Below are 27,968 nucleotides of genomic sequence, written 5' to 3'. Positions count from 1 at the left end.
CTCGTTTTGCAAGTAGGGACCTGCCGCTCCGGGAGGTGAAGTGATTTGCACAAGATCACACAGGGATTTAAGTCTGGGTCCTCTGAGCATACTTCTTATCCCCAGGACCGCACCCAGCCAGCTCTGATGAATATATGTCTTTTTTTTTTTTTTTTAACATTTTATTCATTTTCTGAGAGACAGAGCATGAGTGCGAAAGGGGCAGAGAGAGGGAGACACAGAATCCGAAGCAGGCCTCAGGCCCTGAGCACAGAGCCCAATGCGGGGCTCAAACTCACGAACTGTGAGATCATGACCTGAGCCGAAGTCAGACGCTCAACCGACTGAGCCACCCAGGCGCCCCTCTGATGAATACATGTCTTAATCAACATCTTCGTGTGTCCCTCTCCACTTCCAGGTCACGGCTACAGCAAGGGGCTTGGAGTAACCAAGGAGAGGTCAAAGGTCTGGGGGGAGGGAAGCGAGGAGGAGGGATTTTTTTTCCAGCGCCTTATTCCCCCTGTGGGGAAGACTTCCCCCTTGAGGACAGGGTCTCCTACTTTGGCTGTCGTGTATCAGGATTGGGAGAGGGTACAAAGTTCATATCCATGCCCCCATCTCAGCTTTGATTCACTGTGTGATCTTGGCCAAGCCACTAAGCATCTCTGGGCCTCAGTGATGCCAGCTAAGTTACTGTTCTCTATTCCAGGAGGGTCAAACAGATGCAAATGAGAAGAGACAGGGCTGGCTCCCAAAGACCTGTGGGGTGAAAATAACAGTGTGGTGCAAATTCCCTGACTGAGTGATGGTAGAGCTGATGCAGGGGTGGACCCAGGCTGGTCCCTTTCTGAAGAGGGGACCCCTTGCTCCCACCACACCCACATACAGTTTTTCCTTTGACACTTGGGAGAGCACCCCGGGCCTTCCCCTGGACTGATAACTGACAGCTTCCTTTTCCACTGCTCCATTCTGGCCCCTGCCCCACCCGCCATCCTTAGAAGCCCTCTGAGCTAGTCTGGCTATATATGGCACCTCCTGGGGGCCTGGTTCCTGGCTGGTCCCTGGCTCTCCTTTCCAAGTCGGACCAGTTTCCCCTGAAGGCCCCAGAAGGCAGCCACTAATCTGGAGATCAGGTGCCAGGAGCTTGGCTCCACGTCCTGCAGCTGCCAGGATATTCTTTAGGGCAGGCGGTCCCCAACCCCCCTGTTAACACTCTTCAATTCAGTGGGTTTCTATCCATTTGCCCCTCCTGCAGGGGAGGAGACTGGGAAATAGGTTATTTAGTTCAAGATCACAGTAGAGGCCTGTGTGTGGGGTGCTGGAATTTGAACCCAGCCTCCAAGTTCTAGGCTTTTCCCAGTGTGTTATGCTGCCTGGGATTCAGTAACAGTGAGAGCTCACACTAGCATGGCCCTTTCCTGGGGGCCTGACACCGGTCTAAGTAGGTCATGTCATTACCCCATTTATTCCTCACCAGGATGTTAGGGTAGGTGCTATTGTTATCTTCATTTTACGGGTGAGGAAATTGAGAACAGAGAGCTTAAGTGACTTGGCCAAGGTCACGCAGCTAGTGGTAGCTGAGCTACGTGCTGCCAGAGTCACATTGTTGCTCCTTAGACATTCAGTCCCTACTGATACCAGGACCCCTGAGGTCAGGCTCTGAGGAAGGCGGGGCAAGAAGCGGACTAGAGTGGAAGAAAGTGTTCTTCAGGGAGATTGGGCTCTGGAAGCAGTTGGTATAGGAGGGATACACGTGCACGTGTGTGTCTATGTGGGGGGTGTGTCTGTGTGTGCGTGTGTGTGTGTGTGTGTGTGTGTGTGTAGGGGGTATAGGTGCAGAGACAAAGCAGCTGGTGAATGGGGATGGAAACCAAAAAAGGAATTCTTGTGATCTGTCCCTGCAGGCCTCAGCCCCCTTCACTCCGGGTGGCAGTGACTGGAAGGAGCCGGATTTGGCCCAAGGTGAGCCGCAGGCTGTCTCTCCCTGTCCCTTTTCCCAGGGTCATTTCAGAAAAAAAATTCAGGGTCTCTGGAGGTGGCTGAGGAGTAGGGGACAGGACCAGGCACAGCTCTTCCTTGGGTCTCAGTCTGCTGCCTCGCTGCCCTCGCTGGGAAGGGAGTAGAGGCCAGGAGGGGGCTAGTGGAAAATAGAAGCCTCACCAGGGGAAGGTTTAAATTCTCACTTTGTGAAAGAAGACACCTTGGGAGCGCATTGATGGAGTGGGTGCTTTATGTGCAGGGACAGCTGGGACCCCAACAGCGCGTTGCCCCAGAGACCCAGCCCGGGCGTGCCCGTCTCTCGGTCACTACCGAGACGAGGTACACAAACAACGGGCTGCCGGCACCAGACACCCCCCTGGCGGGCAGAAGCCTGCATCCTCCAGCAACCGCTCTGTTGACATAAACACGGGGTGTCTGGAGCTCCGGCCAGGTGGGGGGAGGGGGCCCAAGGGTCTCCCAGAGGTCTAAGGCTGAGAGCAGAGAAGACACTAGAATCACCGGGCAGGGCAGGGGTTTCAGTATCCTCCTGTTGCAGGACACAACGCTTGGCTCGCCTTGCAGAACACGCTGCTCCTGGGGACTTTAGTCCTGGTCACCGTGGTCCTCCATTCCAGCAGCCACTCCCGGCACCGCCCGGCTCCTGCGGCCGGCGCTTTGAGTCTTTGAGGAAAGTGATCTGATAACAACCACGCATATTAAGGTGACTAATAGTGTTCCTCTTTGAAGGGGTGTTTGCAGGGCCAAAGAACCTACTAGGGGGAAGCAATAAACTTAATCAGTGTTTGAGAGGAGAATTTCAGCGCTTCCAATGCTCAACGGGTGAAGCAGGTGCAGCTTAAGGGGACAGGGGAGTTTTTGGTTGTCCTGTGGGCAGATAATTTCTGGGTGCGCTGGGGGATCTTGGAAAGAAAGACAGTGGAGGGATGAACGAGGCGCCTGGTGGGACAAAGAGGGCTTCTCCTGGCCCTGTACTTATTGATCAACAATAAGTACTTAAAACAATCAGGGTCTTGTGCCTGTTTTCCAGAACTACAAGAAAGAGGCCTCTGAAGCTCGGCTTGGGGTGCAGGGGATAGGATTGATGTGGCCACCACAAAGGAAGACTTTGGAGCCCTTGCCCAAGCCTGACAACACTCAGGGGGCCTTACGCTGCCACCAGGGCATCGCCTTTGCCTGCCCATAGGTAAGAGGGGCCAGAGACGCACAGAGCAAACACTTCCTGCACTCCGCTCCTTCCAAACCAGGCTGACCAAACTTTTGTCCACTGGACAGACATACACCTATTGGTCTCCCTGCCTCACCTCGCCTCTGGGTGTCTCCATTCTGCAGACTTGGCAAAGGGAGGAAGAACGTGGCATTCCGGGGAGCGAAGGAGGGATGGAGATAGAGTAGAAAGAGACGTACCTCCTCCTGGGGTTGCTGTTTTACCTGGTGCAGCTCCCCACCTCTCCAGATACTGGGGGGAAGGGCGGGATCTGCACAGCCCTAGAGGAGCTCATCTCCCCCTCCCCCCCGCCCCCCACCCCGCCACTCATACTCACATACCATGTGCCCACTCAGAGGCAAATGGAAAAACACCACTCAGGGACAGAGATGCACACACACATGTTTGGGATGGTGGGATCCCAGGACACGTCTAGCAGAGACATGAGGAAACTCTGACCCTGTTCAGGCACAACTCTAGGTAACTCTGGTGGTCTAGGAGGGGCCAAGGGCAGTGTGTGCTCAGAACCGGGAGGTGGGTTAGGGTGAGGTCGAGGGGTCCAGACAGATTAGGAGAGTGAGGGATTAAATGCACCCACCCAGGAGCCAAGGAGCAGTGCAGAAGGGAATTTTAAGGGTGACATCGAGGACAGAGGATGAGAGTTTGATGTTGGAGTCCTGCTCTTTCTGGCTGTTTCTGCTCAAAGCCAGGAAGCCTCTGAGACTGGCTCATTCTATCGGGCAGTCTTGTTACTCCAGGGCTTGGGACGCCACCCAAATCCAGCTTTCTTCTAGAGCGGAGTGTCCAAAACTGGAGGTATCTGGACGCCTGGGTTTGTGGGTCGACTTGCACTGGGGAGGGGGAGGTCATGCAGTCGGCTTGGATGGACTCTCCTCTTCTTGGAGGATCAGTTAAACTTCTAGAAGTAGCTGGCAACACAAATAAAATTCCTAGCTGATATTTGTACTGTCTATATGAGATGATGACAATGAGAAATAATTCTGGGGCGTTCACTCGTCTAAGGTCACACGGCGATAACAGAGCGGGGATGAGAACCCAGGCGGTGTTCTCAATCGGTATTTATAGGTTATGTTTCTATGTCTCCAACAGTTCCACGTATAAATGAAGTTATACGTTCAACTAAAAGCAGCTTTAGGAAATTTGACGGAGGTGAAGATAAAATCCACCTGAATGTGTGACCTAAAAAGGCAGTCATTTTGTGCGTGTGACACTGGTCAGGCTAGCCCACAGGCCCGAGGAGGAGGTCACTCGCTCTCCTGGCTCTGGGGAAGTTTGGGAAATATTGCCAGGGTTTAGGAGCAAGATAGGTCTCCAACTGTGGTGGAAATCAGAACCATGTGTGCTTGGTAAACATGTGACCCCTGGGGTCCCCACCTAAAAAGCTAACATTTCTGAAGCACTTCCTCTGTGTCAGACGACTTTGTACGCATTATCGCCTCTCTTCTTCCCGAGGGTTCTATGAGGGCCCCATCGCACAGCTGAGAAAAACGAAGCACAGACAGTGAGGTAAGTTGCGCAGGTTACCGGTTCATAAATGACGGTCAGTATCCACACCCAGGCTGGCCTGTCTCCGCGGCCAGAACTGCAAACCACGTCACCCTCTGCCTTCGTTCCCCAAGATGATCTGATTCCGGTGGGTCTGGAGCCGGCCTTCTACAACCGCCTCCGGAGGTCACTGGGCCACACTTTGAGAACCACTCTGGCTTCCGTTTCAGTCAGGCTGAACATTAGAGCCACCTGAGAAACTTCAGAAACTATGAATACCGTTCCCTTCCCCAAACACAGGCTTTTTCAATGGGTCCAGAGTCGCCTCGCAGGTGTGGGTGACGTTCTGGTCAGCATTTTCTTTTAAGGGGACAGACAGAGTGTATATTTATCCAACCAATAACACATATGAAGACCTGCTCCGTGCCCTGTGCTGCACGGGGGCTGGGGACACAAAGGGGGGTGGGACACTGTGTGTGCCTTCCAGGAGCACAGGTGCCTGACACTTCTGGTGGGGCACAGCATGCCCTTTCTGGGGGGAGGAGGAAGGATGCAGCTTCCTTCTTGCTTGTTCTCCTCTGGTGAGCTCCAGAAAGAGCCAGTCTCCTCGAATGTGAAGTCCTTCTGGCTTCTCCCCGATGTGGTCCTTCGCCCTCGCCTGACAGGTCACGGCTGGTTCTCCACCCAGAACTCAGCTTCCAGAAACACAGCCCTGAGAGACCACCTATATGTGGAGCTCTCACATTTTAGAGGGAGCAGACAGCAGGCAGGAGACCCTGGAGAGTTTGAAAAACACTGATGCCCAGGTCCATCCCTGGAGAGACTGGTCAATACTTTCAGAAGTTCCTATGCAAGGCGTCTGGGCCTTCCAGCTGACCTTGTTTGGAATTTGGAGAGACAACCCCAGGGACGCTCACTCCTTGCTGCCACCAGGGCCTTGAAATAAGAGGAGAAAGGGCACCTGGGTGGTTCAGTTGGTTAAGAGCCTGACTCTTGATTTCAGCACAGGTCATGATCTCATGGTTTGTGAGTTCGAGCCCTGCATTGGGCTCCGTGCTGACAGTGCAGAGCCTGCTTTGGGATTCTCTGTCTCCCTCTCCCTGCCCCTCCCCTGCTCACTCTCTATCGCTCTCTCTCTCTCAAAATAAATAAATAAACATTAAAAAAATAAAGTTCAAAGGTCTTCATCAATTAAAAAAAAAGAAACAAGAGGAGAAGAAAACAATAGGAGGGAAGAGACGAAAAATAAAAAAGGAATAGATGAAAATAAAGAAGCCAATGAGAAGATGTGGGACGAGAGAAGTCTGGACAAGAAGTCCCTGCTGAAATCACTCATTAACTCTGAGGCATTCATCTCTTTTTCTTAATGTTTTTTCTTATTACAATAGTCATTAATTGATTTTGAAAATTAACAGTAAAAATATATGAAAACAAAAGTGAAAAATGATCTATAATCCATCTGAACAGAGATGATCACATAAGGTCTTAATATGACATATAGAATGTATAATATAATATATTATATAATATTATAATAACCATAATGTAATATGGTATATGTTATACATACTATAATATTATTATTAATATATATTAATTAAAATACAATGAAATAGGTGCGCCTGGGTGGCTCAGTCAGTTAAGCCACTGACTTCGGCTCAGGTCATGATCTGGCGGTTTGTGAGTTCGAGCCCTGCGTCGGGCTCTGTGCTGACACCTCAGAGCCTGGAGCCTGCTTTAGATTCTTTGTCTCTCTTTCTGTCCCTACCCTGCTGGCACTCTCTCTCTCTCAAAAATAAAGAAAGATTAAAAAAATAAAATAAAATAAAATAAAATTAAACTATTCTATAATAAGATGTATTATATAAACCTGGCACTTACAATTGGTATTCTTTTTTCGACTTTATTTACTTTTCTGTTTTGCTTTTATAGAACTTATCATAAAGATTTTGTGTTCCCAGCAGCTGAAAATCTAAGTCCTAAAAGACTCAGCTTGATGCAGGAGGGTGTGTGAGCGGAGCCGTGACTGGGTACCCACTTTTCCCTCCCCGTGCGCACACTCCTGCGTTCATTCCCGGAGAGGTGCGGATGATGCGACCCCTGCCCTACGACCCTAGACATCGTGTACCCAGATATGCACTTCACATCATACCCTCAAAGTTAGTAAAGGATCTTATTAATTGATATCACTAAATTAATTTATTAGTGCAGGATTAATTAATTCATATTAAGTGTAAAATAAGTTTCTTCCCTTTCTTCCCATTTCTGAAATCGGAATGAAAATTGGCACCAGGGGACCTGGGACGGTGACCACCCTGGGCCGAGTCGTCTCTAGGGATTCATCGCTCCCTGGCCCCCCACCTTCCCTTTCTCCAGAATAGCTCCACAGCCCTCCTTGCCATTCTCTTCTACCCCTACCCTGGCCATCCTCCCTCCTCTCCTGTCCCTGGTGCCTCAGTCGCTCTTCTCCCCACTGGGCTGAGCCTGCTGGCTTGGACAGAGGCTGTCCCTCCACAGGCGGTAGGCGATGGAAGCAGTCACGGTGAGCCAGGCCAGGTAAGGCAGCAGGAGCACGGCAGCCAGCTTGTTGACGGGATGCCAGATCAACGCTGTGCTCACCACCAGCCCATAGAGCAGCAGCAGGTGCAGCAGGGCCTGGAGGGGGGGTGGGAGTGAGCAGTGGGGTCAGGGAAGTCAGGCAGGCTGCCCTGAGAACTGAGCCCTCAACCTTTCTGCACCCCAGACCCAGTGAGCCAAGTTCCTGAGGTCTGGGCACTCGGCTGGAGCTCAGAGAAGTGTGCCCACCCATTACCTGCCTGTCCTGCATTGGTCTCTTGGGCTGTCTGCTCTGGGGGCCCCAGTAGTCTCACCCGCTCCTATGCTACTTCCACTGACAAACACGGTGTGCCTTACCAGACCATGGGTGCGGGCTACGAAAAAGAGAATCAGGACAGTCCAGCTGATGGCAAGCTGCACAGCATAGAGGCCAAGAGGCAGGACCAGGGGCCTCCCAAAGCCCCCTCCCAGGTCCTTCCACACCAGGTAGGAGGCATAGCTGCAGAGAGATGGTGGCAGGACACTCAGAGGGAGGGTGTTCCATGGCAAAGGAAGGGAGCCCTCGGGCATAAGGTCTCTTGGTTTCCCAAAGGAAACCCTGTGGGCTGCTATGGGTACAAGAGTGTCAATGCATCACTTGAGGGCCAGCGAGGAGGTGGTGGGGGGAGCCGGGCATGGTGAGGTGGGGGAGGCAATGGGGAAACTTGGAGAGGGGGAAGAAGAAGGCTGGCTGGAATCCTAGGCAGGTGCAGAGGGGACCCCCTCCCCCCACCCCACTTAAGCGTTAAGATGGCGCGTGCTATCCCTTTGGAGACCAGGATACAGCAGTAGCTCGGGTACAGGGCCCATGGTATGCGAAATGGGTGCTCACCCTATGACGAAGTAGATGGTTATCCACCCTGCCATCAAGACCTTGTGAGGTGGGCACCAGGGTGGCTTCTTTGGGCTGTCGTACCAACCAGACGTTCGACGGGTGAGCAACCAGACCAGGATGGGCCCCAGGTGGGGAAGAGCCACAAAGATGGTTCCTTGAGGCCGCATTCTCCTCACGGAGACCAAATCTAGGACGGCAGATGACACACTGGTGATGGGCCTCCCCCTCAGTCCTTTCCCTGTGTCTGCTTGCCTGTCTCCACCTCCTACCCCATGCTATTTCCTGGCCAGAGCCCCCTCACAGGACGTCTAGTCACAGAGGCCATTCTCCCCACCTTGGGCCAGCTCCCGTCGGCTCCTGTGAGCCCACACCGGGTCCTTTCTCTGGCTTCAGTGGACTTGTTTTTTCCACACCACTCATCTGGCACACAGAGGATACCGTCCCGTATTGATAACCGCTTCTGAGTGAAAGGCTCCCTTCCCCCAGCACGTATCTGACTCCTAGAGTTCAGGTCCATGTATGACCGTCCCTCCTGCCTCCCATAGTGGGTGGCACTCGGTCAGGTACATAGCAGGCCCTTGACAGGGATGGTGCCTTAATACTGAACTCAGTCAAGCTGATATAACCAACTATGTTCAGAAAGGCAGGAGCCAGGGATCCCTGGGGGTCTTTACTAGTCAAGAACCGGCCAGCCCATCCGCCCCCAGGCTTATCTCGATATACCAGACTGGCAGACTTGGGGAGGCCCACCCAGCCTGAGCTGCTGCCCGAATTCACACTCAGCCGAGTGACACCGGGCTCCTTTCTCTGAAGGTTTCCGTCTCGCCTGCCCTTCAGGGGCTGGGACGGTCCCTCCTCCACCTCTCCCCTTCCAGAGGGACGGGAGCCACAAACATAAGCGCCCAGCTTTCCTGTGGCCTGACATCTCAAGGAAGCAATGGCCTGGTCTTTGATTGAAAAGCTGCCATACTCATTTGAATGTGGAGTTGTGCACAGACCCTCCTCCAGCCAAGACCCCCATCCATATCATTCTCAGTGTCCTGGAGTGACTGCCTACTCCATCTTTTCCTGTCAAGGGCCCCTGTCCATGTCCTGGAAGTTCCGGACACAGGGCTGACTAGCCCGCCCACCTGTGCATCTCTATTTATATTCCTCTGGTCCTCACTGTCCATTTGTTCATCTTCTGCCTTCCTGTCTCTTGCTGTCTCCCTCTTTCTGTTTTTCTGTTCAGCACTGGAGGTGCCTCCCGCACCCTCCCCCATCAGGAGAAATCCTGTTCTCCACCCTCCCGATGCCTCCTCATTCCCAGGCCTGTGTTCCCCTTACCTCAGGCAGCACACTTCTCAGGCCAAGTGCTCGATGCTATATGTTGTGTGCAAGGCAGAGGAGGGTGGGGTATGGGAGAAGGGCGGAGTGAGGCTCCCATCTGGTCTGCCTTTCTCCAATGACAGGGTGGTGGCATTGGCTGGGGTGTATGGAAGGCTGGCTGCCTGCATGGTCCTGAAGGGCTTCATTTAGCAGAGCCCCCCCCCCCCCCCCCCCGCCTCCGGTCTACTAGACTTGGCCTCTGGAGTGGGCCCCTTGATAGAAGGGTTGAGGCTTTGGTTCTGTGACACCCAGACTTCTGGGCAGGCTCAGCCTCAGGCTACAAGACTTCTGAAACCTGTGGTGTGCACATTCCATGAGCTGGCTTTGTGTCCACGGGTGGTGCAGACCCTCAGATTTCCCCAGGACTTTCCTGTAACTGGGATTATCCCCAAGGGGGGCAAGCATCAGCTTTGGAAAGGAGTTCATGATATATGGACACAGGTTATAGCCTAGTTGGCATGGGCCTTCCCCTCTCAGAACTCGAGCTTGACGGATTTTCACAAATCCCTACAACTTCATGACTCAGAGGAGAAAGCAGCCTCCTGTGTGACTCAGACAGAGCTTTGTCCAGCAAAGACTAACACCTACCCATTTCATACCTATAAAATTCCAAGCACCTCTCCTTTGCTAGTCCTTTACTCATGAGGTCCCCTTCCCAGATTGGCTGCTCGCCATTGCTCCTTTGCCCCATCTCTCCACTCTGGGGACCTGGGCACCCCTGGGAGGAGTTTACCCCATCCTCCCTCTTCTACCTTGGGGAAGGTGGTGGAGGGGAGGGGGTTGCAGTAGGGGACAGGAGGCTGGAGAATCATTAACTGAGATGAAATCAGTGGTGGTTACTTATTTTCTATGAGATAATTGGGGCGGGGGTGTGCTGGGGAGCTCACCATGGTCCCCAATTGCAGGAGGCCAGCCCTCGGTGACAAGAGTTGCCGCTCATGGAGCACCCATTTTGGGGCAAGCATTTTACAGTTATTAGCTCAATAATGACCATGCTTATCCCTCACAAGGTAGATATTATTGCCTGTATTTGACAAACAAGGGAAGGGAGGCTCAGAGGGGTTGGGAACTTGCCTAAGATTATACAGTGGACAAGTGAGTCACCTGTGTTCAGTGTCAGTAGACTGGCCCCAAAACACATTCTCTTTGATCTGGTCTGCACATTCATTCCACAAGTCTGCCTTTGTTTTCTTTCTTTCTTTCTTTCTTTCTTTCTTTCTTTCTTGTTCATTTATTTATTTTGAGAGAGATTGAGAGAGAGACAGAGCACACGAGCAGGGGAGGGGCAGAGAGAGAATCCCAAGCAGGGGCTGCACTTACCAGCGCAGAGCCCGATACAGGGTTCGAACTCATGAACCATGAGATCATGAGCTGAGCTGAAGTCAAGAGCCAGAGGCTTAACTGAGCCACCCAGGAGCCCCTCAACAAGTCTTTCTTAAATACCTGCTATGGACCAGGCTGTACCAGGAGCTAAGAGTACAAGAGCAAACAGCTGAAAACAACAACAACAACAACAACAACAACAACAACAACAACAACAACAAAAATCCATCCATCTTCACAGGGATCCTTCATTCCAGTGGCACTATCTTTCCCAGGCAGAATTTCTATGAAAGGACTCAGGTTGGCAAATAGCCCAAAGACAGCTCTCCCCCAAGTGCAGTGTCCCTGCCAACTCTGAGTGTGGGCAGGGAGCAGATAGGGGAACACCCAGTGCTGCCAGCACCTTGTGAGTCGTTAACCCTCTCAGTGCCTCCTCTGTCATCTCTGTGCAGGAAAGGGTGGAACTAGACAAGGTCTAAGCTCCTGGACCAGCAGCACTGGCATCACCCGGGAGCTTTTTAGAGATGCAGAATCTCGGGCTCTGGCTCAGACCTATGGGATTGGGACCCACGTTTTAACCCAATGCCTCATGTGGTTTGTGTGCACACTATAGTTTGAGAAGCTCCTGTTAGGGGTCCCTCCTCTTACCTTCTGCCGGCTGTCGGTTCAATAGCCTCTGGCTGGGGCAGCCACTCACCAGCAGAGGGCATTGTAGGGAGGGGTTCACCTGTCCCCAGGTTTTCTCTTTCTCTGTCTCCTCCCTCCCAGACCCAGACTATTAAGACCTCTGACTTCCGGGATCCTCAGCTACTCCACTCCCCTGTCTTGGCTGGACTTTGCCAATAGACAAGGACAGATTCCCCCACCCCTCTTTAGGTCACTGGGAGGGAGGACTTTGCTGGGAAGCTCTGGGCCACTCCTGCCCGGATTCCCCGCCCACCTCCACTTGTCTGCTGGCCCGGTGACAGATTCTGACTGACTGCTCTGTTTCCAGACAAGGAACTGCTATTCCTGGATGAGCAGGGGGGCCTCTGGGAGCACCCACACAGTAAGGTGAGCACCCCCTGGGTCAGATAGACATGGGGTGGGCATTGCAATGGAGCCATCTGGGGTACGGGGGAGGAGTCAGGCCAGCTGAGCCAGCCTTGCCAGAGTGTGGAGAGCCTCCACTGGAGGAGGAGAGGGGAGAGGGCAAGTGTCCAGTGGGCGTGAGGACCCGAGAGGTAGTTGTATGCACTATGGAAATGTATACTACGCTGAAAGAATGTTGCCCATGACAGGTTTGGACTCATCCATCCTGGTACTTTTTACATGCTTCAATAACGAGATCTATCAGGGCTTGAGTGGGCATGGTAAAAGCCAGTGATGTGGGAGAAGGGTTGAGAATTTCCTCGAAGGACGTGAGAAAAGCTTTGCAGCAGGAGCCCAGATCTTCGTGCTGGAGGAGGCAACTCCCTAGAGAAGGTGAGGGCAGCATTCTAAAGGACCCTTATCTTGGGGACCTGCTACCTGGGATGAGCTGGGGGCAGGAGCAAGACAAACTGGAGACACGGGTACTAAGGAGTCAGGGGGTCGGGAAGGTCCAGGCTACATCTAGCTGGTTATCCTGCTGTAGATTCAGGCCTACCTCCTCTTGGGGTTAGGGGGCCAATGGAGTGAGGGCCTAGCAGCTTGGAGAGCTATGAGCCTGGGGGAAAGGTGGCTGAGCTGGGGGAGAGTCAATGAGTGGGCTTCCCATGAGAGGCCCCTCTAGGCTTTAGGGAGGAATATGCCAACTCTTCCAGGTTGGCAGGCTGGACAAGGAGATTCTGCTGAGTCACCCAATGGGGTGGAGGGGGTTTGGACTCTGGTCCTTGGAGGCCCCAGGAAGGTTGTTGCTACAGAAACAAAGCAGAGTCCCTCTTTTCTTTCCTACTAGCTAGCCCATCACCTGCCACGGGTGCCTTTGTGGGCAGGGGGCAGTAGGGATATCACTCCCTATGGAGCCGAGGTTATACTGTTCGGTGTTTTTATTTATTTTTACTTTATTTGTGTTTCTTGCTCTTGCAACTTCCTGTCATCTCGAAGTGCAAAGGAAGAGAGACCCTGGGGAAAAAGAAGGGGCCTGGAGAGAGAAGTAGTGTTTCTGGAATACCGCTGTCATCCCTGTTCATCCTTCCCTCTGCCTTCGCTTGTAGCTTAATAACCCCTCATACATCCTCACCGTGGGGAGAAAACTTGGCTTCCTTATCTATGACATGGAGATAAAAATAACACCTAGCTCACAGACCACTGTGAGGATCAAATGAGTTAGGCCCCACAGAGCGCTCTAACACGGTGGCGTAGAGCAAAGCTCCATAAAAGTTAGCTGTTACTAGCGCAGTTATAATTCCAATTATCTTTAATGTCAAAGAACCAAAAGGAACAGATGCACCATAAAGGGAGACTGACTGCTCCAACCCCCCTTTCCCACCAGATGGGGGGGTCCTGCCAGCTCGTCCACTTGACTTGTGTGCCCTGCAAGAGGCTTGGCTGGGGCACTTTCTCTGCAGGGTTGAGTTTTAAGGCAAAAGGAACAACGTCACACCTTCCTCCCTGGCTACGTTTTCAAAGAGGACATGGGTGTGGGGCGGCGGGGAATAGATCCCACCCCAGTCCTTAAGCCTGAGGACACAGATGAATTTCTTCCCCTGTCTGGGAGAACCTAAGGAAAGGGGCTTGGGTTTCGTGGGCCCTGAGGAAGGAAGGAAGAAGGAGGGCAAGGGAGGAGCTGGTGGTGTCTTGGGGCAAGGCCTCAGCGCCGGGTCCGGGTGTGAGTGAAGGGGCTGGAGATGAATGGATGCCAGAAGGCTTTCTAGCGCAGACCCTAGTGAATCAACCCCGGGGATCCCGAGGACTTTGAAAGAGGCCATATATCTCACAGAACTCAGCGACAGAGTGAATGAGTCACATTCCCTCAGAAGCTCCGCGTAAGACGTCATCTTTGTCACGACTGAACTTCCCGCAGTGTGTGCTCCACGTGTTCTGAGCACCAGCCCAGAGGGGGTGGGAAAACCACGCGTGACAGCATATAGTCAAGGGTTGCTCAATAAGGTGGGATGACAGCAGGGAGAAAATTCCGAGGGGTGAGACTGTCAAGGGTGGGTGAGCCGGGGGGAGGTGCTCTGGAGCAGGAGGGAGGTCCAGGTGGGTGGAAGAGGCAGGTGGGGAGAAGAGCGGGAGGGAGCAAGGGCCAAGAGGTTGGAACTAGACAGGTGGGAGGCGCACAGCCTGGCAGGAGTGCAGGGTGCTGGAAATCAAGGGAGGAAGCGGGAAAGTATGAGCGAGAGGTGGTAGACCCTGGAGGGCTCCCCGAAGGAAGGTGTGGCATCCTTGTGGGGGAGGCTGCTGGAAGGGCCAGGTTCCAGTCTGAGGCCCCCCGCTGGTAACCAGGTGAGCAGGCAGTGTGTGCTTTGGCCTGGCCTCAGTCCAGCCTCACTGGAGTCTCCCACTTGTGTTTTTCTTTCTCTTTTTGCTTCCACTTTTGACTTTGTTACCCCTATCATATTTCACATATCCCTGTGAGCCGCCTTCAGACCTTTCTGGTAGCAGGTGGGGGCGGGGGGGAGGGTGGAGGCATGAAGAAAGAAACCTATTTGGGCCAGTGCTTTGTCATCTACAAATGCTTTTCACGTGACCTCGTGCTATCCTCACAATCGCTCTGCTCTCAGAGGTAATTATGTTTTTGCTTTGGATAGCTCTTAAAAAGAACGACAAAGTTAATATAAAAGGCTTGGGGTGGAAAATTCAAATACAGAAGAAAAGAGTTCGAGAAAACGGACGGTCCTACTTTCCACCTTCCACCCTCTCAATTTCCTGTCTCTTTCGGTAGTGATGGGTGGGAATAGTTTGGGGGTGTATCCTCTCAGCCCCGCGTTGCCCAAGACAGGAGTCACCAGCATGTGTGGCTGCTGAGCACATGAACTAGAGTACGTCCCAACTGCGATGTGCTGGAAGTGTAAAATACACAGGGATTTCAGAGACCTAGTATGAAAACAGGATGTAAACTAATGCAATAATTTTGTATTGATTTCCTCTCAAAATGATGATGTTTTGAATATATTGGGTTACATAAAATATATTATTAAAATTTAATTCCTCCTGGTTTTTTCTTTTTGGCCTTTTTAACGTCCCTAGAAAGTTTAAAATTACATTTGTGGCTTACATCGTTTTTACTGCATAGCACTGCCCCAGACCTTTCTCCGTAATTGACATGTATACACCCATAAATATGTATCTATACTTGTATATAGTTCTGTTACCTACATTAACGAGATCGGAGGATGTCTACTTCTCCGTAACTTGCTTTCCCCCTTAAAGATTTTTCTGTAAAGATCAAGATGGATATTCTGACATATGCAGAAACTACGGCACATTAAGCAATATGGCAAAATCTCTCAGCCAGTGACCAAGGCGGCATTTGAATTTACATCATGTAACTCCAAACCCAAGCTCTTTCTGCCTCAGAGGAGTCTAATTTGACATAATAGGCCATGGGGAGCGACGGTAGGCTCTTGAGTAAGACGCAGATAGGTGAGGTCCCGTTAAAGGAATTGATGGAGGAGTCACTACAATGAAGACAATTTGCTCCCTCATCGCAGCCACTTGGGGGCCAAGTCTTGGCCTCCATGATGTTACAAAGGTTTACCTGGCACTGACCTCTTTTGTCCTCCAGGTTCTTGGCCTTGGCTGGCACAGGGGTGCACGGGGGCTGGCAGCATCAAATGACCAGGTGGATGTGCTCCCATGAGTGCTCCTTCCAACCTGCCCAATTCCTACTGCTGGTGGGGGTCCCGGTGGCGAGTGCCCTCCTTCTGGTCCAGTGCCTCCGATGGCACTGTCCTCGTTGGCTGCTGGGGGCCTGCTGGAAGCTGGATAACCAAGAGGAGCCAGTGTCCCATCCCACTCCTCTACCAGAAAATGAGTCCCCAAGGCAGTGCCCGCCAGCCACACTGCCGGAGATGGCTGCCTTCTACCAGGAACTGCATACACCCACTCAAGGCCAGACCGTCGTCCGTCAGCTGATGCACAAGCTGTTGGTGTTTTCGGCCCGAGAGGTGGATCACCGCGGTGGCTGCCTGATGCTCCGGGATATGGGCATCTCTCTGCTCATCCCGCCAGGTAACAGCACCCTCTTCCTTCTCAGCATATAGTTGTTCGTTGCGTGTTGTACAAGGGCATCGCGCCTAAGGGAGCATCATTTGTAGACATCGCCATAATTTTGAAAATTGTTTATATTTTTAGTATGGCTTTATTGACTCCAAAGATGGATAGATTACATATTTTTATGACAGCTTCCTGACAGGTGGAAGTAGAGTGCCTGGTAGTAACGAATGGTGTGTTATGACAATTCTCCATCAAGGAGAGTGTCTGGAGCAAGAGCACCTTTTGCAAATTTGCAAACTCCCACAAGCCCCCACTGGGCTGGCGGCATCCCTGGAAGGAAGGAGGGTGGCTTGCTGAGGCTTACACCGCAAGCCGGCTCACAGTCTTTCTCTCCTTCCACACTGCCTCGCCCAGTGCCCTGCGAGGCACCCTCTCTCTTTGGCTCCTGTCCCACCTCCCCTCCCGCTGTGGCCTGGCCCATTCTGGGGTGGCGGGGTGCCTGCCTGCCAGGACCGTCTCAACGCTTGTTCTCCCCAGGTGCTGTGGCTGTGGGCCGCCAGGAGCGGGTATCGCTGATCCTGGTGTGGGACTTGTTGGATGCCCCGTCGTTGTCCCGAGCCCAGGGGCTGGTGAGCCCTGTGGTGGCATGTGGCCCCCACGGGGCCTCCTTCCTGCAGCCCTGCACCCTCACGTTCAAGCACTGTGCCCAGCAGCCCCGCCATGCACGCACCTACAGCAGCAACACGACCCTGCTCGATGCCAAGGTCTGGAGGCCCCTAGGGCAGCCAGGGGCCCACACGTCCAGGGATGAGTGTCGCATCCGCCTCTCTCACTTCAGGTAGGCCTGTCGGCCCAGTCTTCCTGCCTGTGTTCTCTGTCTGCCTCACCCCCATCTCTCTGTATGAAATTGCCCCTTGATCTGTTCCAGATGCCCCACAAATCCCTTATCGCCCAGTGTCCCTTCCTGGTCCCTCTGTCCTAGTGGGTAGGGCAGCTTGTCTCACTCAAACCCTGTCCAGGATTAGCAACCTGCTGTAGTCTCTCTGCCTGCCTGCAACCACAACCCCAGCCCTCCGTCTGGAAGGGGCCTGACCCATCCCCACCTTTGTCTCTTTAAAACTGTTTCTACCCTGTGCCCCTGTTCAAGACTGTCCCTGAACTGTCCAGGGCCGCCTGTCCTCTCCAGTTTTCGAAGACCCCCTCCCATCGCATGTCTGTCCTCAGCTCTGTCTTTCTAGAACCACCGGCCCTTCTGCCGCTCCTTCCCACCCCTGTGCAGAGCAGGGCCAGCTGTGTGTGTGGGTCCCCTGGGAAGCATAGTGGCCCTGGAGCCCACCTCTCCTCTCTCTCGTGCTGGAGGACGCTTGATGGCTCTTCTCCCCATTCGGTGATGCTCCCCATTAAAAGTGACCTGACTCACTTTTCGTCCCCCCACCTGCCTGACTCCCTGCCACTTCCTCCCTATCCACACCCTGCACTGCTCTCCTTGGATCCTCGCACAGGAGGAGCCTGGCGGCAGGTGCACTGGGGTCCCAGCCTCTCCTGTCACCGTCTTTCTCTGCAGCCTCTACACCTGTGTGCTGGAGGCGCCCGCGGGCCGGGAAGCCCGCAAATGGCTGCAGCTGGCTGTGTTCTGCTCGCCGCTGGTGCCGGGACAGTCCCACCTGCAGCTGCGCATCTACTTTCTCAACAACACGCCCTGCGCCCTTCAGTGGGCCATGGCCAACGAGCAGCCCCACGGTGGTCGCCTGCGCGGGCCCTGCCAGCTCTTTGATTTCACGGGGGCCCGAGGGGATCAGTGCCTGAAGCTCAAGTACATCTCTGAGGGTGAGGGAGGGGGCTTCGGGGGGGGGGGCACTAGAGGGAGGGGTCTGGACCTCCCCCTGGGTAGAAATCTGGGACCCTCAAGGTTCTTTTGGAGACTCCTGGGCAGGCAACAGCTTCCAGGGGACCCCTGGTTTCTGTGGCTGCCTCCAGGAGCCCCAGGCTTTGCCCACTCCCACCCTCTGTGGCCCATTCAGCCCTGGCCCCTCCGTGGGAGGATAGGATGATGCAGGGGTGGGGGAAGGGGAGGGGAGGCTTTTATTGCCCCACCTGGCTGGGGGCCCGGTATCTAAGGAGGAGTCCTAGTCTTCTCTGCCCTCCTTCCTCTGTGGCACCTGCTGGTGCACTTGCTCACGGGGCCTGGGATGTCTGTGTGGTTTGTGGACAGATGCGTGGCTGCTCAGTGGGAGGCGGGAGGCCTGTGCACTGTGTGCGTGTGGGAGGTATGTGGTGCTAGGGAAGGCTGCTCGTAGGGTCCTGGCCAGGCTCTGAGGACTCCCATCCACTTGAGACCCCCTTCTGCTTTCGCTCCCTCCTCATCCCTCCCCACAGCACCCTGCACAGAATAGGACTCCTCCAAACACTTGTGGAAGACCCCACTTTCTGAGGCCCTCCGCTCTGCCTCCTCCCCAGGTTGGGAGAACGTGGATGAGAGCAGTTGCCAGCTGGTTCCCCATCTCCACATCTGGCATGGAAAGTGCCCCTTCCGTTCCTTCTGCTTCCGGAGGAAAGCAGGTAGTTCAGGGGCCCTGTCCCCTCCCCGCCCCTTCCCCTCACCCCTCTGTGGCTCCCCATTTGGTCAGGCCTGCGTGCAGACCTTCTCTAAAAGGCGAGGAGCCACAACTGATCTTTGCGGAGAGAAAGATGGAAGGTCCTGCCCAATGTCTTCAGATTTCCAAAGCCTTACTGTGGAGTCCCTTTCACTTCCCCTGCTGTCTTGCACTGGGCCTTTCCCTCTCATGCCTGCCATGTCCTCTCCTCTTTGTAGCCAATGAGAATGAGGACTGCTCAGCGCTTACCAATGAGATCATTGTCACCATGCATACCTTCCAGGACGTGAGTTGGAGCTGAGGGGCAGAGGGGAAGGGCAGGGCCTGGAGGAGTCCTGGGCAAAGTGGGCGAGGGGTCTGGTGCCCAGTAAGTATGGCCCCAATCACATAATTCAGCAGGTGGTTGGCATTCTTCCAGGGGCTTAGACCACCTGGCCTCCAAGCTACCCTCTATTCCCTGACTCTCTCTTGTCTATCCATGGATGAATCCAGTAGGAGGGTAAAAGAACCAAACCCTGGATGAACCTCTTCTCTTGGCCCAGAGGGACTTGGGCATCCAGGAGAAGTGGTTTCTTTCTAGGCTGACTATATGCATCTGAGAGATGATGTTGTGTATCTTCAGTGAGAAGAGCGACCAGGGAGAGGATCTCGAGTAGGTGGGATGGGAGTTAAATATCTGACTCTCTGAAGGGGGAAGGTTTGAAGAAATCAGGGTTGAGAATCTTTGGGGAACCATGGTGGTATCTTGGTGGAGAGTAAGCGGATAGCTCTCAGGTTGTCCCCTGCAAGGAGGAACCAAGGGCTGGGGGGAAGGAGACACATGTGCCTGAGTTCAGGGTCCCTATTTTTGGAAGACTTTCCCCTGCCCTGTGACCTCACCCAGACTTCTCCTGGTATGTTAGGATGCACCATGTTTGGTCTTCATGTCTCAGCTCCCAAAGAACTCAGTAGGGAAACTTAAAGGTGAAAGTTCTGGGGCCAGGGAAACAGAGGGTAGGGGGTCCTGATGTCTCCTGGTAAAGTAGCTCTGGACATGGGGAATGGAGGCAGGTTCCCTAGTTTCATTCACGGGATGTCTCATGATGCCTAAATGGGTTCCCTGACCCTCTGTTGGATCAGGGCATGGAGACCAAGTACATGGAAATCCTCAGATTCCAGGCATCAGAGGAAGAATCCTGGGCAGTGCCACCCCCTGTCTCTCAGCCACCCCCATGCAACAGGTGAGGTGGGGTGGCCTGGGCTGCTGGCTGGGGGACTTTTGAGATTCCTGCCCCAGTGCCCACAGAGGGCGCATACACAATTCAGGGTGTGTGTGGAACGGACTGGGTTTCTCTGATCCCCCTCTCTGAGGAACCCCTCTGCCCCAGGCTGCCTCCAGAGCTCTTTGAGCAGCTGCAAATGTTGTTGGAGCCAAACAGCATCACGGGCAATGACTGGCGTCGACTGGCCTCCCACTTGGGGCTCTGCGGCATGAAAATCCGGTAAGAGGAGTGGGGTCTGCACATGGGAGAGGAGGGTGAACTGGGGTCGGGGGCTCTCAGGACATCTTGAGGACTGCAGCACAGATAAGGAAGCAACTTAAAAGTCCGAGAATGGCTACTCCCTACCCCGTTCCCCATGATAGAGCAGCTCTATTTATTACTGTATTCTCAGTACCTAGAATGATGCCTTGGCCCATAAGTAGGTGCCCAATAAATATTTAAAAATGAATCAATTAACGCATAAGTCATTGGGTACATACTGAGTGCTTGACATGCTGTGCCCGTAGAATGCACACCGTAAGGTAATGTGTATAAAGCATGTAGTTGAGTGCCTGGCACATGTTAATTCAATACATGTTAGTAGTAATGGGGGCAGGGGACAATGCAACCATGGTCTCTGTCAACAACAATCAGTAGGAGAACAATTCTGAGCTAAGCTCCAGAACCCAGACTGTGAGTGTGGTGGTCAGGAAGGACTTCACCCAGGAGATGGGACTAGGACTGGACCCAGCTGAAAGCAAAGTGGATTTAAAAATCACCTACCTATTAAATGTTTATCAAGTACCCATCTGTGTGGAGGGAAGAGCACAACTGTTTGTGAGTGTGCTGTGTGCAAGGTGGGAAGGGGATGGGCGCACAGAAGGATGGGGGCTGGGAGAAAAGGTCAGAAGAAAAGGGCAACGCCAAGCTATGGATGAGCCCGGGGTCTGGAGTATGGGTTTGGTTGGTACTGGAAAGAGACCCCGAAAGGTTTTTGAGCAGGGGAGGGTCATGGTGAAGCCGTGGTTTCGAGCAGCTGTTTCCTGAGTGGTGGGCAGGATGTGGTGGCCTGGGAGAGAGGGAGGGGGAGGGGAAATGGAGAAGGCAATTACAGAGCATGTGAGCTGGAGGCAATTCTCTTGTCCGAGCCCTCGGTGAAGGAGGAGGAGACTGGGGCCTAGAGAGAAGTAGCCTTTGAGCCAGGACAAGCTCAGATCTCAAGGTCCGGGGCCCTCCCACCACCCAGGTGCCCTGGAAGGCAGGCAAGAGCAGGATGAGGGCCAGAGCTGGAGGGCGGGGTGGGGGGGGGGAGGGGTGGATCTGGCTCCAGTGCATCGCCCATCCCCCATCCCGCCAGGTTCCTGTCCTGCCAGCGCAGCCCAGCCGCAGCCATCCTGGAGCTGTTTGAGGAGCAGAACGGCAGCCTGCAGGAGCTGCACTACCTCATGACCGTCATGGAGCGGCTGGACTGCGCCTCGGCCATCCAGAACTACCTGAGCGGGACTCACGGCGGCGGGGGCGCCCAGGAGAACCAGGGCTTGGAACTGGACGAGAAGCTCTGAGCGCCCCCAGGGGGCAGGGTGGGGACCTCCTCGCAGCACTCGGGGCACCTGGGGGCCTCGACACCGAGGGAGAGCGCGGCAGCTGCTTCTGGCCGCGCCCACCGACCTCATCAGAACCCTCAGACGGTGGCTGTGGCCACCGTGAGACCAAGGGGCGGCGGGAGGGGGGACACTGTCAGCTTCCCTGGCGCGATCCTAGAGACCAGCTTCGTGCTGCGAACGGGTCCCATCCTGGTCGGCAGGGGGCGCAGGAACCCAGGAGATGGCCCTGGCATGGCCAGCCTCCAGGAAGCTGTTGCATAGACCCAGTGGACTGTTAGGCTACCCTGTCGGCACTCCTGGGAGACTGGCCAGTTCACAAGGATTCGCTGCGCACTTAGTGATACTCCGCATCGGACTGGGTATCACGGGGAATCCTGGCATGGAGGAAATGGGGCTTGGAGCTTGACAAACCCGCAGTTCTCTTGTGGGAGTCAAGATGCCCTCATGGACGAGAGGCTATTTCCAAAACAGCAGTGCCCTGGGGTGAGGGGATGTGGGCGTGCTTTAGGAGCTGAGACGGGAGGCAGCGGGGCGTGGGCTGGAGCAGGAGAAGGCTTCATGGAGGATGCTGGAGAAAGGGTTGGGACGAGCATAGAGTGGTTCAGCCGTCTTTGGGTGGGGATAGAGGATGATGGTGGCTGGACTTACAGTAGGAGCCAAGAGTGAGCATGGGTGTGTGGAGAGGGTTCAAGGTCAGTCATGCCCGGCTGTCCACCTGTCTCCTTTGTCTTCCTTTGTCTCTCTCTCTTCCCATCCTTGCCTTGTCCTTTCTTTCTTTCTTTCTTTCTTTCTTTCTTTCTTTCTTTCTTTCTATCTGCCATTATCTCTGTCATAAAACATCGATGCTGACAAGAAACTACAAGATTAACATTTGTGCCCAACCTTTTTACTTCTTTATCTGGAACTGTGTGAGTTTTCAGTGTCTCTGGTTCCATTTTGCTGTCACCATTTTCTGCAGTCTCTGCATCCCTGAATCTGTGTGTTAGTCTCTGTCTTAGCATCTCTTTGCCTCTACCGAGTCACTGGGCCTGCCTTTGAGGGTTTCCTTCACCCTCGGAAACCCTCAGTCATTCCCCTCAGGCAAGTGTCTCTGGGCCAATGTCATGTATCAAAGGCAATGAAAGGACACTGGGCTACCCTAGGAATGAGGGTGGGGGTGTGGATTTTACCCTGTGAATCAAGATCCAATTTAGGGTCAGGAAATAAACAATAGGGATTAAAGAACACGCCATTCAGTCAACAAATATTTATTCCGTGCCTACGATGTGTTAGACACTGTACAGAAAAGAGATCAGTGGGCTGGGTCCTGAAAAGAGAACAAAGGATTTGACTGCATTCTAGCAATGTTTTTGTTTGCAAACAGGTATTGTTAAATTTTTTTTTTAAGGGCAGGCAAGCAATCTCTCTACTAGCAATTTGCTTTTGTATTTAATGAAAAGATATTAAAGCTTTTTCTATGATAAACAATATTGTATAATAATAAAATACGAAAATTTCGTTTCTTTGTTACTAACTGTATTTTGCTCAGATTGATAAATTTGGATGTGGGTATGAATGGTTTTATTTGGTCAGATTATAGCAGTCGGGGCTGCTTAGAGGCAAGCATTTGGTAGATTGTGCTTCTGGTAGGCATATCGTCTGGGTTCAGCATGGTCAATCAGGGAGGGTCACTTCCCTTTCTGTTAGAAGTGAGCCTGCAGGGTGGGGCCCTTTCACCTCTTCCCTCTTGCTTGGTGTTCCACCATTTTGGTTGGTGCCTCGGCCTTCCCCACTTCTTGGCTCAGAAGCAACTGTCTGTCCTGGAATCCGGGTAGGGCTTCCTCCTTTTCTCCCATGTCTCTTCCTTACTCTCCACGTCAGCCCAAGGCATCTTTATCTTGTGTTCCTCCCTACCCTGGAACAAATAATGTTAAGAGTTTCAAGTCTTCTGGTGCATCAAAGTCACGGGGGTTTCTGTGCTGGGACAGGATGCCTCTGGCCCCCGCTCTAATTCCTCAGAATGGGCTGGTACTTGCAGTGCCTGGAAAAAGGAGCTTGGAAATCTACAGGTGGGTGGCAGGCGGCCCCATCCCTGGAGGGTGGATTCTTCCTTTCTTAAATCGGACCTGCTTGGTGTGTTTTTGCCAGCACCCAAAGCTGAGAGCTGGCGTGTTCCGGGGGCGTTAGGAGACTTAGCGCTCAGTCCATGCTTGAGTGCCATTTAGCACAGCTCTCTCCGCTCTGGCTTCAGACTCTTCACCCATGGATGAAGCGACCATGTTTGAGGCTCAGGGCCTCCTTTTGATTCCGAGGGCCTGTGCAGGGATGGCTCACTGGTGACCGAGGGATATCCACTTGGGGAATTTTTCTTTGTGTATGGCCTATAAATAGCGCAGCTGGTCACTGCTTGTGGCCTTACCTCTGGCCCTTTTCCTAGTAGGCCACCTGCCTGGTTCCTAAAACACCAAACTTGTGACTTCTGCTCTCACGCATGTTGTAGGGCCCGTGCCTAAACTTCCTTCTTTTGGGTTTACAGCTGGCAGGGGAATGAGCTGCAAGGATTGGCCAGGTCTGCAGGGTTAGAGGCCCCAGTGCTCGGAGGTAAACTGTGTCCTCGACACCCCATCTGCCTGCTGAGTGACACTGACACCAATGTACAGATTTGTGCTGTCTGACAGAAAACTAATAGAAAGCCACATATTTAATTCTGTATTTTCTAATAGTCACACATGAAAAAATGTAAAAAGAAACAGGTGAAATCAGTGTTAATAATATATTTTGTTTAACCTAACATGTCCAGAATATTATAATTTCCACATGTAATCAATATGAAACTATTAATGGCATATTTTGCATCCTTTTTTTCATAAAGTATTTGGAATCTGGTAGGTAGTTTACAATCACAGCGCATCTCGATATGTATTGAACACGTGCTAAATTTTTGCTGGAAACATTTGATCTATATTTAGCCTTCATAAAATCTAGTGCTGAAAAAGTACTTTTACATAACACGTTCAACAAGCTAAAAGTTTTCCAAAAATGGAATTGGATATAAATTTTAAAATTTAAGTCAACTGAAATAAAATAAAATAAAAGTTCAGTTCCTGAGTTGTACTAGCCACATTTCAAGTGCTCAGTAGCTATGTGCAGCTAGTGGATACTGTCATGAATAGCACAGGTCCGGATTGTGGAACCACCTGGGCATAACTTTATAGTGTGCTTAACCGGTCGTTAAATCATTCCTCAAACATTTACTGAATACCTGCCCGCACAAAGTGTTGTTTATCAAAATTCGATGAAAAAGAGCATGCTTGGGCGGTAGGAGCCCCTGGGATGGGGGGAGTCAGAGAGAAAGGACACTTTTCCCCCGACCCTCTCTGCACGTGACTCAAGAAGAAGATGGGGGACGAGGCCTAGGTAGACACCGTCTGCTGCAGGAAAGGTAGAGAGGCCATGGATTCAGAGTTGGGTGTTCGTGGCTCACCCAGCACAACAGGTCGCTCCACAGTTGCTTACAGCAGCATCCACTCTGGCAGGGGATTATAGACGCGGGATTTTATTCTGAAGGATAAAGTCATTGCAGGGCCGAGAAATAGGACTGAGGTAAGGTTTCTAGGAATGATCCCCTAAACCGTGCTGTAGGACCATCCCACGGGGGGAGACTGGCATTGCTGTGGCTGCTACGACTGAGCACTAGGTAGCAGCCACTTCTACCAGCACCACCGCTGCTTCTGAGCTGGGAGTCAGACCTTATCACCACCCCTGAAGGCTGAGCTTCTGCTGCTGTTCATGTCAGTACATGTGGAAGCTCCACATGCTCCTCGCTTCTTTGCACTACCCTTTTCCACATCAGATCTCAAGTGGGGACATCAAGACTGGCAGAGCTCAGATCATTTGCTGAATCCTAGCTGCAAAGGAGTCTGGAAATTTGAATTCTGACTTTCCTATTGGAGAGATGGGATTCATTACAAGCAAATATTCCCAAATGTGGAAGAAAGCTACCCAAAAGGTGATGGGCAGCCATGAATACAACAGATATCCACTATGGTGTGGTTAATGCTGTGGTTCCAGGCAGCAAACTCTCTTTATGAGAAGAGTCACAGTGCCAGTGTGAGTCTGTTGACCTTAAGGGTCTTCTCAATAAAGCATGACTGCACACATCCCTCAGGATGGCTTTCATGCCCAAATTTGATTCTGTGGTCTAGCATCAGACCTTGACGCGTTTCATGAGTATGCCATCAAAGCTCACCAACAGTGGCAAATTGATTTATTCCATACCTTCTATATCCCCACATGCCGTCCTGTAACTGCAGAGGCTGAAAATTGAACACATGTTTCCCAGACACCTTGGCAGATGGAGATCCAGGGATGTGGTACGTTTAGGTTTTGCCAATTAGCTGAACTCATGCAGGGCTTTGATTTGCCATTGGATAATGTTGGGAGTTGAATAGAACATGGGGATGGTGGTTATACTGAGGCACCGAGGGGCTCCAGGACCCACCTGTTGTGGCAGCTGCTGGTAGATTTGGTAGATTCCTCAGTGGCCTGGTTCTCTGGTGTGGTGTGGGGCATCAATACTGGAAGTCATTCAGCTCTTCCAATGATTCTGTGGACTATCTAGACTCTGTAATACATCATTTTGTGCTTAAACTAGCTAGAGGGAGACTCTATAATGTACAGTTAAGACCCCTATCTAACGTCCCGATGATCCTGTCTCTGGAAAGACTGTCCTTCATTCGGTGATTACACCCTTCCTTCTTTGCTGATGTCAAAGAGTCTATTATCTCATGAGAGAGTAGTAATAGAGATGATAGTTTTCTGAAAATGTCCTTACTTGGAAAAATAAAAAGGTAGCAATCCTTTGTTGATTTTTCCTTTCCCTATTTAAAAAACAAAACAAAAAAAATTTATTGGTCTTTGAAATACAAAAGCTTTGTAATACTCTTTTATGAGAATTGTCATCCTTATTCATCCTTTTTAGAGCCTTACACAGGTACATTTATTCATCTACTTAATACGTATTTGACTAGTTATTATGTGCTTTGAATCATGGTGGTCCCTCATTTATTTTCCTATTTGTAATTAATCTTCCTTATACTGGCCTTATTCTAGCCTATGCTAAGTTCTTGTTGGTAGAAATGTATGGCTCTTGGCCCCAAAAAAGCTAACATCAATACCAGCCAGTTAGTGTCATAGTGTCATAAAGACATTAGCCTGAGGACAGGATTATGCTTTAAATTAGCTATTGGCCAGGTGGGAATAGACTTGTTTTCCTAACAAACCAGGAAAGATGCAATCATAAAATTGAGAAAAATATTTAGGAAATGCTAAGTGGGTAAATATAGGATTGTAGAAAAGTTCCTTAGTGGGATAGAAAGTAAGGATGGAGATAGGAAAGGGCCTAACACCTGATCCAGGGAAGGGCCAGCCATTCTGTCCCTGGGAATCCCACAAAACACGAGGGGAGTGTGTGACGGAGAAAGGGACCGACCCAGTGGTGGCATTGGTTATTTTGGAAATCTGTCAGGAAAACATCTACATTTTGCTTGTGCCCATCATGTACCTACCCATGGGGCTTCCCCAAAGTTGGGATTTTTGAGCTCTGGCTGAAGGAGCCATCTGTGGGTAGGTGGAAGAAGTGGACCACTTTCAGCCACACGACCTGAGCTCTTAGAAGCTTCAATTTCTGGAAGATCTTTTTTTGTGTGTCTGTACTGTCCTTTCTGCCTATGATTACCCCCTTCTTTCTGGGCTAAGCTTCTCAGATATGAGTCAGGTATATTCCCCCTTGAGAAGGCAAACTGGTGCAGTCACTCTGGAAAACAGTGTGGAGTTTCCTCAAAAAATTGAAAATAGAACTACCCTGTGACCCAGCAATAGCACTACTAGGAATTTATCCAAAGGATACGGGGTGCCGATTCATAGGAGCACATGTACCCCAAACTTTATAGCAGTGCTTTCAACAATAGTCCAGTTGTGGAAAGAGCCTAAAGGTCCATCAACTGATGAATGGATAAAGAAGATGTGGTTTATATATACAATGGAATACTGCTTGGCAATGAGAAAGAATGAAATCCTGCCATTTGCAGCAACATGGATGAAACTGGAGGGTATTATGCTAAGTGAAATAAGTCAGTCAGAGAGACAGCATATGTTTTCACTCATATGTGGAACTTGAGAAACTTACCCAAAGACCATGGGAGAAGGGAAGGGGGAAAAAAGTAGTTACAAACAGAAAGGGAGGGAGGCAAACCATAAGAGACTCTTAAATACAGAGAACAAACTGAGGGTTGATGGGGGGCAGTGGGGGAGAGGGAAAAATGGGCGATGGGCATTGAGTAGGCTACTTGTTGGGATGAGTACTGGGTGTTGTATGTAAGTGATAAATCACGGGAATCTACCCCCAAAACCAAGAGCACACTGTATACACTGTATGTTTGCCAACTTGACAATAAATTATATTAAAAAAATAAACAAATTCAATCACAGCAAAAAAAGAAAAAAAAGGATAGTCCCCTTTGAGAACAGATCAGGGAACCCCCCCCCCCCCCAATTCAGCCTTTGTTTCTTTCCTTTAATGAACTCTTTTCAACTTATTTGATGTCATCAAAGCAG

The 27,968-nt window shown here is 51.8% G+C and overlaps 1 protein-coding gene and 1 long non-coding RNA gene across 2 annotated transcripts; both read left to right on the top strand.

Moving 5' to 3' along the window:
• Nucleotides 1-2,346: 2,346 nt before the first annotated feature.
• LOC132667044 (uncharacterized) lies at nucleotides 2,347-6,179 on the top strand. Its single transcript, XR_009604954.2, has 3 exons — nucleotides 2,347-2,680; nucleotides 3,008-3,163; nucleotides 4,658-6,179. It is a non-coding gene; the product is annotated as an uncharacterized LOC132667044 (long non-coding RNA).
• A 1,185-nt stretch (nucleotides 6,180-7,364) lies between these two features.
• Nucleotides 7,365-22,871, top strand: UNC5CL (unc-5 family C-terminal like). The gene is made up of 10 exons (XM_060615423.3): nucleotides 7,365-7,732; nucleotides 11,806-11,864; nucleotides 15,505-15,950; nucleotides 16,473-16,773; nucleotides 17,500-17,762; nucleotides 18,393-18,494; nucleotides 18,748-18,815; nucleotides 19,649-19,749; nucleotides 19,897-20,010; nucleotides 21,128-22,871. The coding sequence occupies exons 1-10, from the start codon at nucleotides 7,610-7,612 to the stop codon at nucleotides 21,330-21,332; spliced, it is 1,782 nt and encodes a 593-aa protein (XP_060471406.3). The 5' UTR covers nucleotides 7,365-7,609; the 3' UTR covers nucleotides 21,333-22,871.
• The last annotated feature ends 5,097 nt before the right edge of the window (nucleotides 22,872-27,968 follow it).

Source organism: Panthera onca, chromosome B2 (assembly GCF_046562875.1).
Source record: "Panthera onca isolate mPanOnc1 chromosome B2, mPanOnc1 haplotype 2, whole genome shotgun sequence".
Taxonomy (NCBI): Eukaryota; Metazoa; Chordata; class Mammalia; order Carnivora; family Felidae; genus Panthera; species Panthera onca.
The sequence above is the reverse complement of the archived record's forward strand: the minus strand, read 5'-3'. Positions and strand labels throughout refer to the sequence as shown.